The sequence below is a fragment of the Lagenorhynchus albirostris genome, chromosome 12, assembly GCF_949774975.1.
Source record: "Lagenorhynchus albirostris chromosome 12, mLagAlb1.1, whole genome shotgun sequence".
In the NCBI taxonomy this organism is placed as follows: Eukaryota; Metazoa; Chordata; class Mammalia; order Artiodactyla; family Delphinidae; genus Lagenorhynchus; species Lagenorhynchus albirostris.
In genome coordinates this window covers 26281520-26300421 of record NC_083106.1, presented here as the reverse complement: position 1 = coordinate 26300421, position 18902 = coordinate 26281520, and the positions used below count along the sequence as shown (strand labels likewise).

Sequence of the window (18902 nt, the reverse complement as noted above, 5' to 3'; positions counted from 1 at the left end):
AGTCTAGAATTTTATCATATTTAATCCTGAAAGTTTGTAAATATGGTATGGTTTCCGGATATCTGTAATTCAGTGTTCTAAAAGTCATCTGTGAAAATTGTTAAGTAATTCTTCAAAAGTAATCATATATTCTTCATTTAGCAGGCAATTAATATTTTTCTGTTTTAAACTTTATTTTTGTTATTACCAGTTCCAAAAACAAAAAAACCCACAAATAACTCTCCAGTCTAATCATTTAAATGAGCATTAGCACTCAATAAGCATTTTTGAATTAATTAATGAAAGTTTACCTCTTTAAAAAATTGTTTCGATAGTCTACAATTTCTATTTTTTTAATCCCCTCCAAAAGTGATACAGATGATAAAATAATAAGGCCATGATTTCATGTGTTCTACTCAGGGGCTTGTGACTTCAAAAGGATGGGAATCTCTGAGGTTACAAAAAGAGCTGATCAGTTGAGTGATACCCAGGTTAGGAAGCGACAGCAAGGTAGATGAGAGGATGCAGTAAGTGCACATACAAAAATATTAGAAGAGAGAAAGGAAAATTCCTATGCTTCTTGCCATGGGAAATGCAGATTTATTCTAATTCATGAATTCCTTGGGGTATTGGTTTTGAATGTAAATTGGCAGGCTAATGGAGTCTTGGTGTGAGCTTTGGTTTATGAAATTTTCTATGGAGTTTGAGGAGTTTGGGGGAAGCCTGACTTGGTCCAGTTCATTTGAATTTTCAGGATGTTAATCAAAACCACCTGAAGAGTCCCAGATCCTTCCCAGCTATATTCCAGATTCCCTGGCATGGCCCAGGCCTAGAGAAAAAGGGAATGGGAGCATCTTTCAGTAGAATGTACTGGACTTGAAGCCACTAGTGTCTCGTGCCTTGGGGCTGCCGTTAATTAGCTATGTCACCATGAATTGCTTAATTTCTTTGACCATATTCTCCTCATCTCTGAAGTGAGAATAATTATACCCTGTATATCTACCTTGAAAAGTTTTTGTGCTGATCAAAAGCAGTACAAGAGAATGAGAAAGCACTGTGTAAACTGTGTCAGTCTTTGTTGCTGAGGATGGATTGGGTAAAGTGAAGGAGTCAGTTTTGGATCATCTTTGTTCTTTATTATTGGTAAGCTGGAACTAACAGCTGTTAATACACTAACAGGTTATTAATAAATTCTTCCCAGTAATTTGGTACCACCAGTGATCAGTGATTCTCAAAGTGTGGGTTTAAGACCAGCAATATCAGCTTCACCTGGGAACTTGTTTCGGAAGCAAATTCTCAAGCCACACTCCAGAACTTCTGAATCTGGTTTTAACAAGCCCTCCAGGTGACTCTAATGCAAACTTAAGTTTGAGAGCCACTGGTCTAGATCAGTGATTCCCAGTTAATGGGTAATGTGCCCCAGGGAGGTCAGACTCTCAACCTGGGCTGCACATTACAATCACCTGGAGAATGTTTGCACCTCCCAAAGTACCCCAGGCCAATTAAATCAGGATTTCTAGGAATAGTGCTCACAGGTCAGTATTTTTTTAAAGTTTCTCGGTTGATTCCAGTATAGTCAAGGTTGAGAACCACTGCCCTATTGGCCTCACCTTCTGCCTGAAATCACTACTGTTTCTCATGGGAATTTATCAGATCTGTATCTTGAAATAATTTAAGTTTGAGAAGTACTGCTTTGGATGGTGATTCCCAAACCTAGCTGGTTGAGCATCAACATTTCCTGTGAAAAGCTTTCTGGATTCCTTTCAGACCCAGTCAACTGGAATTTCCAGGAAAAAATTCCTCAGCAAGGCTGGGGCATGTGTATTTACTGAATGTCTGGTATAAAGAGTTTTTGGTCCATCATTTGGGAACCACATCAAAAGGTGATTTAAAAGTTACCTTATTTGTGAGGTTGGCCTTAGTTATCTATCTTGTCCTTAATATCCTCACTTAATTTTTTTATTCATCCTTTCATGAAATATTCTTTGGGTGTCCATGTGTCAGACAGATACTTTTATACATGTAAGAGATACAAATAGGGTACTGTCCTTGAATTCAAGGAGCTTGGTGCCCATTAGAGGAAAATAGATCTATAAATAAATAAATGCATGGAAGCATTGTAAGTATTATGATAGAAGACAGAAACATGGGAATCATTCTTGATTTCTTCTGTCCTGTTAATTCTTCTGCCTAAATTTATCTCCAGTCCAGGAACCTTTCTTAATCTTCACTGTTACCGCCTTAAATCCAAGCTGCTTTCTCTGCTTTCCACCTGGCTAACTCCTCAACCTTCAGATTTCAGCTCAGTGTCACTTCCTTGGGAGTTCATTCTTACATCCCTCTGCATTGTCTTTTGGGGCATTTGTCAATTGCAATTACATTTGTGTTTTTGTGATTAAAAAAAAAAGTGTCAGTCTACCCCACTGGACTGTGAGCTGTGGAAGGGCTGAGGCCAGGTCTCTCTTGCTTCTGGTGCTTATACCTCACACGTTCTAGGGCTTATAAATTGTTGAATGAATAAGTAATTAAATAATGAGAAAAGAAGTTGTTACATTTTTGCTCATCACTCTAGAGAGTGCTGGACCCAAATAGTGCAAACAGAGGGAATTACAATGGTGCAATTTGCTTAAAATTTCAAAAGCACTAGATGACTATGAGTTACTAATAAAGGACCTAAAATGCCTTCTGGTCCCTAAAAAATTAAATTATGAGCAGTGTGAAAACAAAAACCTCACAACTACTATCTGATTACTAATTAATAACTAACTTAAATTAATGTACATGCAAGGCATTGAAAAGTTGCCAAAACATTTCCCCATCTTTTTCTTGTAGTTAGGAAAGACTCACAAAGAGTTAATAACTAACTCAAGTTGAAAACAGGAAAGAAAAAGGAAGAACTTTGAAAAATATTTTAAGCCCTCTGTTGAATTCACCTGTAGCCTTAATTTCAAAAGCATTGGTATAGAGATTTCAAATTACATTTTAATCAAGTAAAAAGTAATTTCAGCTTAATTTTTGAAATAATTTTGGTGTTTTATTTGACGCAGTGCTACATGCTTGCTTTGTTCAAGAACTGTGCATTCAGAAGGCAAAAAGGAACTCAACCAAGACATTGTACTGTGATGAATTTTTCTCTTTCCATCTCCAATTTAAATGAAAAATGTCCCTACAGTTCTGTAATATTTTTAATCATTGGAGGCCTGTCCAGTATATTTACTTCCCATGAGAGAGCTTAAATAGTCAGTGATTTCATCAGCAAAGAGACAAAAAGGCACCAAGCAGTATATGTGCTGGACCAAAACAAACATTTCACTTAAAAGTAATGTGCCTTATTTGACCACTTAATGATATATGTAGCCTGACTTCTCCCATATTAAAAGGAGCCCATTTTACTTGTGTGAGAGGTGCATGAAGGCTCTCGGATATATAGAACTTTTGGGGCCCTGGAGTCCAGGGGAAGATTGCACGGAGAGACCTTGCCCACTCCCTTAATTGCAGTCGTGAGAAAACCTGGAGAAAAGCTCGCCTCCTCCTTACAGTTCACCCCTTCCTGTTGGCACTTGAACGGAGATAGATAAAAAAATTCTGGCAGTGTACATGTCAAACTGTTAACAGTGGTTGCCCTTGGAGGGTGGGAATGAGGAAGGAAGGACATACATTTCTTTTGTTATTTATTGAAAAGGCCATTTATGATGAAAAAACAAGTTATAGTTTATAGTCATAGTGCTCAGCTTTTGGTTTTCTCAGCGTATTTAGCTTATGCAATTTACTGTATTCAACTTGATATTTTTTGATAAGACATTTTAATTTACTGAAAATTATTCATATTAATATTGCTTTTTCTGGTTTTCCTGGCTCCTCCCTTTGAGGTTAAGAAAATTGAAGCTCAGGTTCTACCTATTTCACACACCCTCTAAGGCAAAAGCTGGTTTCCAGTTCCACGTCCTCCTCTGGGTTTCAGTGTTTCCATAGTTTTTACCTGAGTGTTCCTCACTGATGCTTTTGTGAAGTTTTTGTGGTGTTTGTTTTTCTGTATTATGTAGGATTTTGGTTTTTTTCAGTAAGAGTGTTGGTCTAGGCACCTAGTCAGCTATTCTGCTGGGAATGAACCTCCCATCATTTTTGCAGCATAATGTACACTTTGTATATTACATAGTTTCTATCAGAGCTATGAAATGGTATCATAACCAATGGCACTTTTATGGCATTCACTAGACTAGCCCTCCCTTCACCAAATACTAACCTTAGAGTTTTAGCATGCGTTTTGTTTGATGAGTTTTTTTTGCAAAATGCAGATAAATACTTGATAGTTTTTCCTATGTTAAAATTAGGGTGGTATGAATCTGTGGTGTGGAACTGGGTGGGGCTGTGACTGCCCATCAAGTTATGTATTAGCACAAATTCAAATTGACTTTTTGAGTAGAATTTCAGCCCTCCTGCATGTGTGACTTTCCCTATCACACTTATTCAAGCTAAAGTTGGATGGTTTCACACATGTGTCCTTATTAGGTAACCTAATTTTCATAAGGCCCCACCTCTCCTGTCCTCAGTGTAGCCTTATCCTTTAACTGGCTTAAAATACCAATAAAAACTGTTTTCTAGGAACTTGTCAGGAGGGTATAAATGAATCCTTGTTGCTTTTTATTATCCCTAAAAAATTCTAAAAGAAACCAATCTTTATGGTTTGTCTAAAGAGTAACCCATTCTACTGAAATAAAATCTAAATCCCAAATGAAGTCAGAGAGCTGATACCTGGATTAAATTGACTTTCCCATAGAAGGGACTGCTAAACTACCCTTTGGGGTGATGCCATTGACTCATGAGTAACAGCCCATGAAACAACATCTCTGTGTTTCCTTAAGAGATGTTGAGGATGCTCTTCATTACCTAAGCATAGGGTTTCTTCTCTGTGAACTCCCAAGGATGAATTCCCTTCTGAGATTTCCAAGAGCAATTTGGATGTAGACACTATGAATTCAGGGCCTGATCGTGTCTCCCTTTCTTCTTTGGCTGATGGAAAGCTTAGCGTCTCAAGGTCCTCCCTGTCAAGTATATACAACTTCATGAATATATTTTTGTTTACCAGTCTCATTGCAGGTTTGAATTTACTTTACTATCCTTACTTTTCATTTAAATTATATATTTTTGCCATATTAAATGCATATTTTAAAACCATTTTGAATATTTTTTGGAACAAAGTGGGTATATACAAAATCATTTGATTATTGTTTCAAATAATGCAAATCAGTGAATAACCATGTTTCAGGAATGAAATTACACAATTACATATTTACTTTTGGTTATTCAAAATCTGGAACATTAGATTTCAGTACAATTTCTGTCTCTAGACCCAAAGGAACAAATATGCATAGACAGTGGAGACCACTATTATGATTTCTGAGAGAGACTGCAGCCTGTTCCCTCATTTGTTTGGACAGGAAAATTTTCAAAAGTAAAATCACTCTCTTTAAATATTGTGTAGATTTCAGTAATCTGATAAATGAACTATTTATTCATTGTCTCTCTGGTACCCAACAGTGGATTATCCATAGCAACAATCCTTTTCAAACTTAATGAGACCGACTCTGTATTTATTAGGGAAATAATACCACCAGGTTAAACAAACTGACTGTTGGTTCTGTGTATTTACTCTCTTTCAAAGAGATCTGCTAAACCTTCAGTGTGTTCCATGTCGTAGATCATTAGGGAAGCTGAATTGGATATGACTCTATGATTCTGAATATGCCATTTTTGTGGTGTGTTCAGAGTCAAATAATAAAGATGATGAGCAAATAAAGCTTTAGACATAAAGTACTATTTTGTGCATTGAAAATAGGGCCAAATTCTTCTCCATACAGTAGAAATCAGAGATATATTATGATAACTATTACCACTCCCAGTCTATAGAGGATAAATAGAATACTTAATACTGGCCCAGGAAAACATATGTCAGTTTTTCTTTATGCTAGAAATTACATTGACGTGGACTCTATAAGAAAGGTCGTGCCTCAGAAAAAAGGTAGTTTCAGAATTGCAGAGATTTTCATAAGAGAACAGATTCTTTTTAAAGACTTTGAATTGCTGTTGAAATGTAAATTAAACCTGCAATCTTTTCATGTCAGTTGTTGAGAAATGAAGTAGTATTTAAAAACACAAAATGTTAGAGTTCATGTAATCCAATATCCTTATTTTATAGCCATGAATGCTTTTAGAAATTGCTAAAAAACTCTAGTGTCTCTCATCTCAAATGTCCTTGTACTATATAAAAAAACAAACTAAATGTGTTAAGCTTCCATCCTACAGAGTATGCTAATGGGAATATAATAAACTTTTGCAAGGGTAGATTGAGTAATAATTCCATTTGGTTTTTGTCTTTTTATATACAGTAGAAAAGAGCACATTTTTTTCCTTATTAGATTTTTAAATGTACATTAGTAGTGGGGCTCTGCATTTATGTATTGATTGAACCTGTTTTGATGAAATCTGCTATGTTAAATATCTATTTTTTCTTAGATAAAATTTTTTGTAGTTTTAATATTTAAATTATTTCTTTTTCTTTATGTTCACAGATTCTGGAACTTTTCAAAACCTGACCCTCTTCTTGAAACAGTGGAACATCATACAGAATTTACTTGTGGTTTAGATTTAAGTCTTCAGAGTCCTACTCAGGTAATGGATCAATCTCCGCATGTTTTTTCTACCCATACAGTTTACAAATAGCTCTACGTGTGGCATGTGTTGCTTTTATGAACAAGAGTCTTGCCTTTAGGGCAGGGCAAAGTACATTTACTTAGTAAACCTGATCTTTTTTGCTGTATAAACTTGAGCATTTGAAATACTAGGGAAGAAGAGGTATCCAGAAACTTGGCATACCTCTCTCCTTTTGAGAGATTGACTTGTCTGAGAGGAAAAGGAAACTTCCCCAAAAGTATTGTGCTTAACATTGTAGACCTCTTCCAATGGGTAACAAGAGAAGAATGGAATGAGGAAGGATTGTCCCCAGAGGTTGGTGGGAGTCAAGAGTGTGTGGTCCTGGATTCAGCTGTCCTGCTAAGCATTTGAGATGATGGGCAGGTCATTTCCCTGTCAGGACTGTCACCCTCATCTCCACACCCCACGTTGGAAGAGAGGCTTTACGTGAAGAACAAAGTAGAGGAGAGTGGCAACTGTTTTAATTACTAAAGTTCATATTTCCGCCCTTTTTTTCTCTTGAGAACTTCAGAGTCAATATTTTAGATTTTAAATATTCTTCAAGTTTTTTAAAAAAGCAGTTTCAGTTTTGAAAATTGTAAACTCAGGTCAGAAACACTGGACTATGTTGAGTGATAAGATGCTTTATAATACAGACTATGTGAAAACAACATATCAATGGAACAAAGTAATACGTGAAAATTCTACAATATGACTAAGAAGTTACGCATTTATGATAAATTTTAGAAGTTAGACAAAAAGCAAATTACATTTCTCAATACTGTATTCTTAAGTTTAAGTGAATACATGGGTTTCTTTTTTTTTTTTTAATTTATTTATTTATTTTTGCTGTGTTGGGTCTTCGTTTCTGTGTGTGGGCTTTCTCTAGTTGTGGCAAGTGGGGGCCACTCCTCATCGCGGTGCGCGGCCCTCTCACTATCGCGGCCTCTCTTGTTGCGGAGCACAGGCTCCAGACACGCAGGCTCAGTAATTGTGGCTCATGGGGCTAGTTGCTCCGTGGCATGTGGGATCTTCCCAGACCAGGGCTCGAACCTGTGTCCCCTGCATTGGCAGGCAGATTCTCAACCACTGCGCCACCAGGGAAGCCCATGGGTTTCTTTTTATTTTAGGAGTTCAGGACAATTCTGAGTTTAAAATGTTTTCATTAGACATTAGAATATTCTCATTAACATTAGAATAATTGTTTGAAAATGACTTAACAGCATCTAAGAAGAGAACAAATTGAAATAGTGAGGGGTGAAATGGCATTATCTTTAATGTGTATACAATGTGCTTTAAATGTACTAGTTCTTTTTCTGAGAAAAACATTTATTATAGATGATTTTTTAATAAAATAATTATACCTGTTTGCTAGCCCAGTTTAAAAAAGTTGTAACGTACCTATTGAAATATGGCAATACCCAAAAAATGACCCTAGATAGATATCTTCCTTCTCGTATATTTCTATTAACCCATCTCTATGATCCCCAGACTGTGGCCTGAGGCAACACATGTGCCTCCGTGACACATGGCAGTTCCTCACCCAGGTCTTGGAGACAGCCAAATGTCGAATTAGTGTTTTCACTTTCTTCAGATAAGTACGTCGAAGTGTAATTACTGGATCATATAGTAGTTCTATTTTTAATTTTCTGAGGAATCTCCAATATTTTTTTCCATAGTGGCTACACCAATTTGCATTCCCACCAACAGTGTATAAAGGTTCCCTTTTCTCCACATCCTCACTAACGCTTATAATTATTATTTGGCTGCATTGGGTCTTCGTTGCTGTGGCCGGGCTTTCTCCAGTTGTGGTGAATGGGGGCTGCACTTTGTTGCGGTGCATGGGCTTCTCTTTGCAGTGGCTTCTCTTGTTGCAGAGCACGGCTCTAGGCGCACAGGCTTCAGTATTGCGGCACGCAGACCCTAGAGCATGCAGGCTTCAGTAGTTGTGCCACATGGGCTCAGTAGTTGTGACCCGTGGGCTCTAGAGTACAAGCTCAGTAGTTGTGGCGCACGGGCTTAGTTGCTCCGTGGCATGTGGAATCTTCCCTGACCAGAGATCGAACCCGAGTACCCTGCATTGGCAGGCGGATTCTTAACCACTGTGCCACCAGGGAAGTCCTAGAGTTAATTTTTGTGTATGGTGTAAGATAGTGGTCCAGTTGCATTCTTTTGCACATGGCTGTCCAGTGATTTGTGTTTTTAAAGATCATTCTGGCTGTTGTGGAAAAATAGACCATAGGTATGATTGGAAGCGGGGAGGTCATATTGGAGTATCTTGGAGTAATCAGGGAAAAGACAATGGTGACTTAAAATCTAAGAGATGTAGAGATGGAAAGATTCAGAATAAATTGCTGGATGTTTCGTGTGGTTCAACTTAATAGTTTGGAGATAGTGATTGTAGGATTTGCTGCTGGATTGGAAATAGGCTATGAGCAAAACAGAAGAACCAATTTGGATTTGGATCTGGAAAACAAGGTGAGCTAGGGGAAGAGGAAGGAACTTCAAATAGGAACAATCAAGAGTTGTGTTTCAGATGTCTTCTGTTAGACATTCAAATGGAGATAGGCAGTTTGATAGAGGCTGTCCACCTCAGGGAAGAGTTTAGGGCTAGAGACACAAATATGGGAATTTTTAGCATATAAATGGCTTCAAAAGTTTGGGGGCAGAGTGAAATTATTTGGAGAGAATATGTGGAAGAAGAGGCTCAGAAAAAACTAGAAGCCTGAAAGAAGAGAATTCCAGCAAAGGGGATTGAGAAGGAATGACTAGTGAGGTAGAAGAAAAACTATGAAAGTATGGTATCTTTGAAGTTCAAAGAAAATAGTAGTTCAAGGAGGAGAAAATCACACATGCTGCTGGTGGGAATATAAAATGTTGCCATCACTTTGGAAAAGTTTGCCAGTTTCTTAAAAAGTTAAATGTAAATTTACCATACACCTCAGCAATTACACTCTTAGATATATACTCAAAAGAAATGAAAATATATGTCCACATAAAGACTTGTATGTGAATGTTCATAGCCAGAAAGTAGAAGTAATCCAAATGTCCATCAACTTGGTGAATGAATAAACGAAATGTGGTATACCAATGCTACAACATGGATGAATCTCCAAAGTATTATGCTAAGTGAAAGAAGCCAGATACAAAAGACTACATATTGTATAATTTTGTTTATATAAAATGTCCAGAAAATGCAAATCTATAAAGATAGAAAGGAGATTAGTGGTTACTTGGGGAAGGAGCTAAGAATGGGAATTATCTGCAGATGAACACAAAGGGTCTTTAGGGAGTGATGGAAATGTTCTAAAACTGGATTGTGGTAATAGTTATACAGCTATGTAATGATACTAAAAATCATTGAATTGTACACTTAAAATGGGTGAATTTTATGGTATTTAATTTATATTGGGTTGGCCAAAAAGTTCATTTGGGTTTTTCCATAAGATGTTTCTGAAATACCTGAATGAACTTTTTGGCCAGCCCAATACCTTGGTGAAGCTGTTTAAAAAAAGAGAGATAGAATGGAAGAAGTTCTGATTTTTCCTAAGATGTAAAAAGATGAAAATCTTTTCACTGTAAAAATAAGAAAAAAGGCAGATAAACTATAAAATCAGAACTTTGTGAACCCATCAGAGAGCTGAGGTGGCAGGGAAAAAAGAAGCCTGAAATCCGAAGAGAGACAGACCCCTTCCTCTAAGGAGAGATGGGACACTAGGACTATTTTACCTGTGACAAAGCACAGGAAGAAGACACAGCTGCTATACAAAAGGGATATAATGGAAAAAGTGAACAACATGTGTGAACAAATGAGGGATTTCAGCAGAGAGATGAAAATATAAGAAAGAGTCAAATGAAAATAGGAAAAAATTTAGAAGTACGGTACAAGGGATACAGTCCTTCAATATACTAATCAGTAAATTTAGAGATAGGTCACTAGAAACTACCCAAGCTGAAACAATAGGAGAAAACAAGAATGAGGGAAGTAAAAGAGAATAGAACATCCAGGAACTATGGGACAATGTCAGATTGGAGTCCAGAAGGAAGGAGAGAATAGGGAAGAAGTATTTAAAGAAAATTTTCCAGGGAATTCCCTGGCGGTCCAGTGGTTAGGACTCAGTGATTTCACTACTGTGACCCAGGTTCAATCCCTGGTTGGGGAAGATCCTGCAAGCTGCATGTCATGGCCAAGAAAAAGAAAAAAGAAAAATTTCCAAAATAGTAGAAGTTGTCAAACCACAGATCCAAGAAGTCCAGAGAAACCCAAGCAGGATTTAAACAAAGAATCAAAACATCAAGGCATACCCATATTCAAACTGCTAAAAAACAAAGATAAGGAGAAAATTTTAAAGGCAGACAGAGGAAAAAAGAAACATATCCAGAAGACTAAAGATAAGAATTACAACAGACTTCTTGTCATAAATCATATAGACCAGAAGATGATGAAATGTCTTTTTAAAGTACTGAATGAAAAAACTGTGAACCCATAATGCTATACCCAGTGAAAGCACCATTTGAATATAAAGAGAAAATAAGGAAATTTTCAGACAAAGGGAAGCTGAGAGCACATCTCTGCTGTAAGAAATGTTAAAGAAAATTCTGTGCAAAGAAATAAGCCCAGACCAAAACATGAAACTATGGAAAGAGAGAAAAGGAGGGAGGGAGGGAGGAAGGAAGGAAGGAAGAAAGGAAGGAAGGAAGGAAGGGAGGAAGGAAGGAAAGGAGGAAGGGAGGGAGGGAGGAAGGAAGGGAGGAGGGAAGGGAGGGGAGGAAGGAGAGAAAAGGAAGAAGAAGAAAGGAAGGGAAGGAAGAGAGGGAAAGAAGGAGAGAGAAAAAAAAACTCTGGAAATGGCAAAAATGAAGTAAATATACAAGTCACTGTTTAAGTTAATTTTATCACTCTGAAAAATAATTAACTGCCTAAAGCAAAAGTAGTATTGTATTCAATACATTTGTGTACAATATATTGTAAGGTTTTTAATATATGCAAAAGTAAAATGTAGGACAATAATAGAACAAGGGAAGAGAGGCAGGAGTTAGAAGTATACTATTGTAAAGGCATTACTACATGTGAAGTGCTATAATACGATTTGAAGGTAGATTGTGATAAATTCAAGATGTATATTGTAAGCCCTATGGTAACCTCTAAGAATTTTTTTTTTTTTTTTTTTTTTTGTGGTACGCGGGCCTCTCACTGTTGTGGCCTCTCCCGTTACGGAGCACAGGCTCCAGATGCGCAGACTCAGGGGCCATGGCTCATGGGCCCAGCCGCTCCGTGGCATGTGGGATCTTCCCGGACTGGTGCGTGAACCCATGTCCCCTGCATCGGCAGGTGGACTCTGAACCACTGCACCACCAGGGAAGCCCTCTAAGAAATTTTTTAAAAAGAGCTATCATTAATAAGCCAATGGTGGAAATGATTATTTTAAAAATCAATTACTTCAACATAATAAAAGCCACATAGAAAAATGACACTTAGCCAACATCATACTCATTGGTGAAAGACTGAAAGCGTTTTCTTTAAGATCAGGGATAAGACAAGGACGTTCACTTCTACCACTTCTATTCAACATAATATTGGAAGTCCTAGCCAGAGCAATTAGTCAAGGAAAAGAAATAAAAGGCGTCTAAATTGGAAAGAAAGAAGTAAAATTATATCTGTTCTCAGATAACATGATCTTATATGTGGAAACCTTTGAATCCAACCATTTCAACAATTATATTAAATGTAAATGGTCTAAACACCGAAATTAAAAGACATTAAAAGTGATAGATATGTGAGGGACTTTGAGAAGACTAGGTCAAGATTTAGTGACCTATCAGATTTAGGGTTTGAAGAAGAGGTTTTCTGACTCCAAGTTCTAGGATTTGGTTACTTTCTCTATAACATTTTCAGTGATTAGTTTATCCTGTTCTTCTCCATTTTATTTATACTGTGTCTTGGACTTTAAACTTTCCTTTCAAACTAAGATCATGATCCCAACCAGTATGTTTTTTTAAAAAAACATATCTAACATTAACACATTTTAACCCAAACATTTATTTTTATTATTAATGTATAGTTTTACCAAGTAACATTAAACTCCTTTCTAGGGGAAGTAAGAATCAAGTTCTTAGTGTATCTCCCTATTTTTTTCTCACTTATTTTATCTCAGTTATCTATTTCTATATAACAAACTCCCCCACAACTTATTGGCTTAAACAACAATTTTCTTTGCTCACAGTTCTGTGAGTCAACAATTTGGGCTGAGCTCAGCCAAGCAGTTCCTCTCTTGGTGTCTCATGTGGCTCTGGTCATCTGGTGGCTTAACCAGGACTGGGTGGTCTAAGATGGCCTCACATAGATGTGTAAGGTGTAGCACTGGTTGTCTTCTGATCCATGTGTCTCTAGATAAGTTCAGGTTTCTTCACCTAGCATTGTAGCTTTCCAGGAGGACGAGAGCAAAAGCTGCAAGGTGTCTTCAGGACTAGACTTTGAAGTCACACGGCATTCCTTCTGTGGCAAAGCAAGTTACAAGGCCAGCTCAGATTCAGAGAGTGACAGAGAGACTCCACGTCTTGTTGGGAGTAGCTGCAAAGAATTTGTAGCCATTTAAAATCTACCACATTAACCTTTTGTTGGTATAGTTGCTAGTTTAAGTTATTTTTGACATATAATATTTATTCTTTATTCTCACAAATATGTATTCAAGTTTACTTGTTGCATGTTAATTTAATTTCACTCTTTGTTCATAGCTTATTCTCTTAGAAAGTATCTTTCTCTCACCTCTTAGAAAGTACCTTTCCATCTGCTTTCAAAAATGTGTCACCTCTGTGGTGATCTTAACAGCTGTGAGACTTTGCTGATGTTACTTTTGGGCTCCCATGTCTTAATATATTCCCTGTCTTAAAAGAGATTTTTCTTGTATTTATAATTTTATATTTTTCTTTTTAGCTTCTCCATTCTTAGAGATCTGAAAAATGAGATCCAAAGACATTCTTGTATTATAACCTTCTTTCTTTTTGACAGAGTGTAAGATCTTGTCTTTAAAGGTTTAAAACTTGACAAATAAGTGTCTGGGGTCATTCTTTAAGGGTAATTGCTGAGAAATACTCTGTGCCCTCTTGTTAACCAGGCTGAAATCATCTTTCACTTCAGAAAAATTTTCTTTGAATTTTTTTCCTCTGATCTGGCATTTTCTCTTTTCTTTCTTATCATTATCTCTACATTGGAAACCTTTTTTTCTGTTTTTAGGCTTATGATTCTAGACCTGTAATATGTCCATTTGTATAATTGGGATTTTCTGTATTAATGTATTTTTAGAATCCCTGACTTTGTGCTCTGCAGTATCAACTCTGCTCTTTTGAACGTTCATGGATATTTAGTTTAGTATTTATAAGCTGGGTACAGGTTTATATATCATTACACATTCCTTTTGGAATATAGTTATTTCTCTTTTAAATCCCCTTTAAAGTAGGCATTATTAGTTCATTCCAAGACATCTCATCTATGTGTTTAATAAATTTATCTTTTTTCCCCATGATGAAATTGGAAAATTATGTTTAGAAGAAAGAAAAAAGATTACCCATGGTTTTGCCACTCTAGAAGCAATCTCAATTATACCATATTAACTTGTTTCTTTTCAGCCCTTTTTTAGGAATTGTTATTTGAAGTGTAACACCCATATTGGAAAAGGCACATATTTTAAGTGTGCAACTCAGTTAAGTTATCAAGAAGTAACTATACCTGAGTAACTACCATTTAGGTTAAGTATGGAACACACTACCAGCATCCCAAGAAGCCCACTCATGTTTCCTCCCAAATCTTATACCCCTTTCTCCTTCCCAAAGATAAGTACTCTCCTTTTCATTTTGTTTCAGTGGAAGATGCTTAGATTTGGTTCTGATTTAAACTAGTTCTGTAGGTGTAGTTTTTTGGGGTTTTTTTGTTTTGTTTTTTTTTGTGGTACGTTGTGGCCTCTCCGGTTGTGGAGCACAGGCTCCGGACGCGCAGGCTCAGCGGCCATGGCTCACGGGCCCAGCCGCTGCGCGGCACGTGGGATCCTCCCAGACCGGGGCACGAACCCGTGTGCCCTGAATCGGCAGGCAGACTCTCAACCGCAGCGCCACCAGGGAAGCCCTGTAGGTGTGTTTTTTAATGTATATTTGACTTTACTGATGTTTTAGTAAAAATTATTAGCAGGGCTTCCCTGGTGGCGCTGCGGTTGAGAGTCTGCCTGCCGATTCAGGGCACACGGGTTCGTGCCCCGGTCTGGGAGGATCCCACGTGCCGCGCAGCGGCTGGGCCCGTGAGCCATGGCCGCTGAGCCTGCGCGTCCGGAGCCTGTGCTCCGCAGTGGGAGGGGCCGCAGCGGTGAGAGGCCCGCGTACCGCAAAAAAAAAAAAAAAAAAAAAAAAATATTAGCAATATGTGCGCGCGCGCGTGTGTGTGTGTGTGTGTGTGTGTGTGTGTGTATATATACACACACACATAGAATCATTATGCTGTATACCTGGAACTGATAAAATATGGCAGTTCTATCTCAATTAAAATAAAATAATAAAGAAACAACAGCAAAAATATTAGGGTATCATTTAATAATTCAGCTTATGTTTTGATTCAGATCCCTATTCCACAATCTTAGATATCACGTTTACAGGTTGACAGTGGATAAAATATTTTAAAATTCTCAGTATGAGGTTGGAAAATCATATTTTGAAGATGGCTAGCATTACTGGTAGTTAGGATATATGTGTCCTGTTCACCTTTAATCTGAGGTGATATTTTCTGCATCTGTTGCAGACTAGCTTTAGAGTTGAAAAGAACACGTGCCAGAAGCACCCAGTGTCCTGAGGCATTAGTCTCTGTTGTTTCCTCTTTGTTGCTTTCATAATTGTGTAATTTTTAGCTTAAAACTGTATAACAAATGATTGTTTTCCCCCAGCCATAAAACCTTCCCCAGGCCCGGCTCCGTAGGATCTTGGTGTAACCCTGTGTCTACTGCCCCCTGCACTGCATGAGCTGCCCTTGCAGTAAGAGCTTCTCAAATTTTTGATGCCTTAGCCTCTGCTGCCTCTGGGCTCCCATTCCTGAATCAGTCATTTACTCTCTTATTCATTTTTCTTTCTCTAGACTATAGAGCATTGCTTAAAAAACAGCAGACTTGACACACAACAAGTTACTTTTCAAAAAAAACTTCATTTGGGCTCTTGGTCCTACTCAACTTACCTCTGAAGTCTTTTTGATTTTGTAACCCATTCTCCACAATATCGTTTCTCAACCTTCTGCAGTATCATTAACACTCCGGACATTTGTCCTTACCTCCTATCTTATTGTTAAAATAGACAAGAATGAATATCTTCTTCCAGTTCTATCACCTCAAAATATTTATGTTCCATCTCTCTTTTTCCCCTTTCCATTAGGTTCCTAATTTTCTCATTGGCTTCTTCGTCCAGGTCAATAATCCACTGGTTTTTGTTTTGTTTTTAGACCATCAGTCAGTTCTTTTCTCTATTTTCAAAACTCACTTGATCCCACTGTCTTACCTCCCTACCAGTAAATTCAGTTTCTCATCTATTATTAGACATTAAGAATTAGTAGTTTACCTGTTGCTTTTAGTTTCTCAAAGTCAACACTCTCTTTTAAGCCCCTGCATCTGTCTTCCTTTCATCATTCAATTAAGCCCCAAAAGGTCACTAGTTAAAGCTCCTGAAAACCAAGTTAGCCTTTTCTCAGACTTTTTTTAGCTATATAATGTTAATTTTTTTTAAAGAAAAATCTTCCCCTCCTATTGCTTTAATGCTAACCATGCTAAGCAGTTTTCCTTACCTGTTTGCTAAATATCTCCATCTCTTAGGCCAGTTTCTTCCTTACCATCCTTCCAAAAGCAGATATTCTCCAATATACAAGTCTTAGTCCTCTAACTTTTATGCATCTTCTTCTTGCAGTTGGCGTTTAATTATATGTTAGTGATCCTTGACCCGTTTATCCAATTGCCTTTACTGTGTGATCTCAATAGATGTTATTATATACTTATCCTTCAGTATTCCTAACATGGTCAATTGATTGCATGATGGGGCCAGACTAGAGACCTGGGAAAGCATCCTAGTTTTCTTGTTTCTCTTTGCATCCCTAAATTCAAATGGGCATCAAGCTTATGAATTTTTCCTCACCAATATCTCTGAAATATGGACCATACTATTCTAGCTCCACTGCCTTAGATAAGCATTTATTAGTATCTCTGCCATGGAGGACTGCAGTAATCTCCTAACTGGTCTCTAAGCTCTTTCCATCATTCCACTGATTTCTCAGCACTGCTTATGGGGAGAGCTCTCCATAATGCAAGTATGATTTTGTTAGTCCTTGACCTGAAATATATCAATGGCCCCATTAAAGGCAGCAACAAGATGAGGTTTTCCACCCTTATTACTGTTAATCAACATGGTTCTAAAAGTTGTAGCCAATTAGTAATAGGAGAAAACAAAATGGAATATAAATATTTTTAAAAGGTAGAAAATTTTATCATTATTTGTACTTCATACTATTGTCAAATGTTATAATCCAAGAACATCAACTTTAAACCTATTAAAAATAATAAGTGTTCGGGGCTTCCCTTGTGGCGCAGTGGTTTAGAGTCCGCCTGCCGATGCGGGGGACACGGGTTCGTGCCCCGGTCCGGGAAGATCCCGCATGCTGCGGAGTGGCTGGGCCCGTGAGCCATGGCCACTGAGCCTGTGCGTCTGGAGCCTGTGCTCCGCAACGGGAGAGTCCACAACAGTGAGAGGCCCACGTACGGCAAAAAAAAAAAAAAATAATAATAATAAGTGTTCAATAAGGTCATTAAAGATATACAAAAATGAATACCATGTGGATACCAGTAATCATCAGTTAGAAAATAAAATGGCAAAAATTACTTTTACATGGCAAAAACTATGTGTGTGTATGTATGATACATAGAAGAATAAAAATTTTTAAATGTGCAGGACTTTAGATAAAGAAAATTATATACCTTCACTAAGGGACTTTTTAAAAAGACTAGAATAAATGAACAGACATATCATGTTCTTGCAACAGAACACGTTTTTTTTTTCTTACGGCTGTCATTTTTTTAGGCCTTTTTCATCTTATACAGATATTACGTTTGCCTCCTAACAGGCCTTTCTCTTTTTGGAATGCGTGGTCAGTCACTCCTGTGATTGCTCTTTAACTAGTCTGGCCATTAACTTTCTGCCATACTAGTTATATACCAGTTTTAATTTACAAATCAACATAGATAAATTGTCATCCTCATCATGTCCTCTCAGAAAACTTTCAAGAGGCAGCTTATTACCTCCATAGTAGAGTCTGAACTGTTAATCTTACTTTCAAGACTCAATATTATCTATGTTGCTTTCTAGTTTTATTTCTCAACCATCCTATGTAATCTCCCTATTTCATACCAATTATATTTTAATATTTGTGATCTCCATGTGTTTGCCACTTTTTCCCTCACTGTCCTCCACTTCTGCCTGGGCAAAGTATTTCTGCCTTTCCAAGTCCTGGACAAGGTCTTCTATTCCTTCTCTCCTTCCTCTTTTTTTATTTCGGTACATATTCGAGTGCCAGCCATGTGTCAGGAGTTACATAGTGAATTTATGCAAACTCCCTGATATGTATGTACTAAATAAATGTTGAATGAATGAATGAATGAAAAGACCTTTTTTTAGTATATTAGTCAGCACTTTCCTTACTTTTACTTAAACTCCATACTGATTAACATAATAAACCACGTTCTTCTCTGTAGTCACTTCCTTCCGGAAGCTGGTTGAGTAAATAAGACGTATTTTCTTTAGCCTGTTATTTAATACATTGCAACATAATGTCTGGGCTGCTTTTTCAAAATTTAGAGTTGACTGTGATTTCTTTCATTCTCTTTACATCTCTCTGCTTATTTTTCTTGTTCATTTTTGCTAAAGAGGTCATATGTCATACAGATAATTATAGTAGTTTGAACAAGTTTCCCAAGGGCAAAAGCAATTGTCCACAAAATTGAGAGAAAGGAGTATAATGATAAATAGGAAATGGAAAACTTGTCAATAAAGTAAATCTCTTAATGGGTCTGTAGGGCTTCTTTGTTATATTAATAGCCATATTAAATCATTTGAAGTGTTACCTTATCAGTGGCATGTGTAAACATTTTAATAAAATGGAGAAAATTGATAAATTAAGGAATATAAATTCATTTTCTAAATTATACATGTATTTAAAGTCTGAT

General features: G+C 37.2%; 1 protein-coding gene across 2 annotated transcripts in view; it reads left to right on the top strand.

Moving 5' to 3' along the window:
* PEX7 (peroxisomal biogenesis factor 7) overlaps positions 1-18902 on the top strand; it is an 86421-nt gene that overhangs the window by 55091 nt on the left and 12428 nt on the right. For both annotated transcript variants that reach the window (XM_060167340.1, XM_060167341.1), the window contains exon 9: positions 6549-6648. In XM_060167340.1, coding sequence (XP_060023323.1) covers positions 6549-6648 — 100 coding nt within the window. The remainder of the gene's footprint in view (positions 1-6548; positions 6649-18902) is intronic.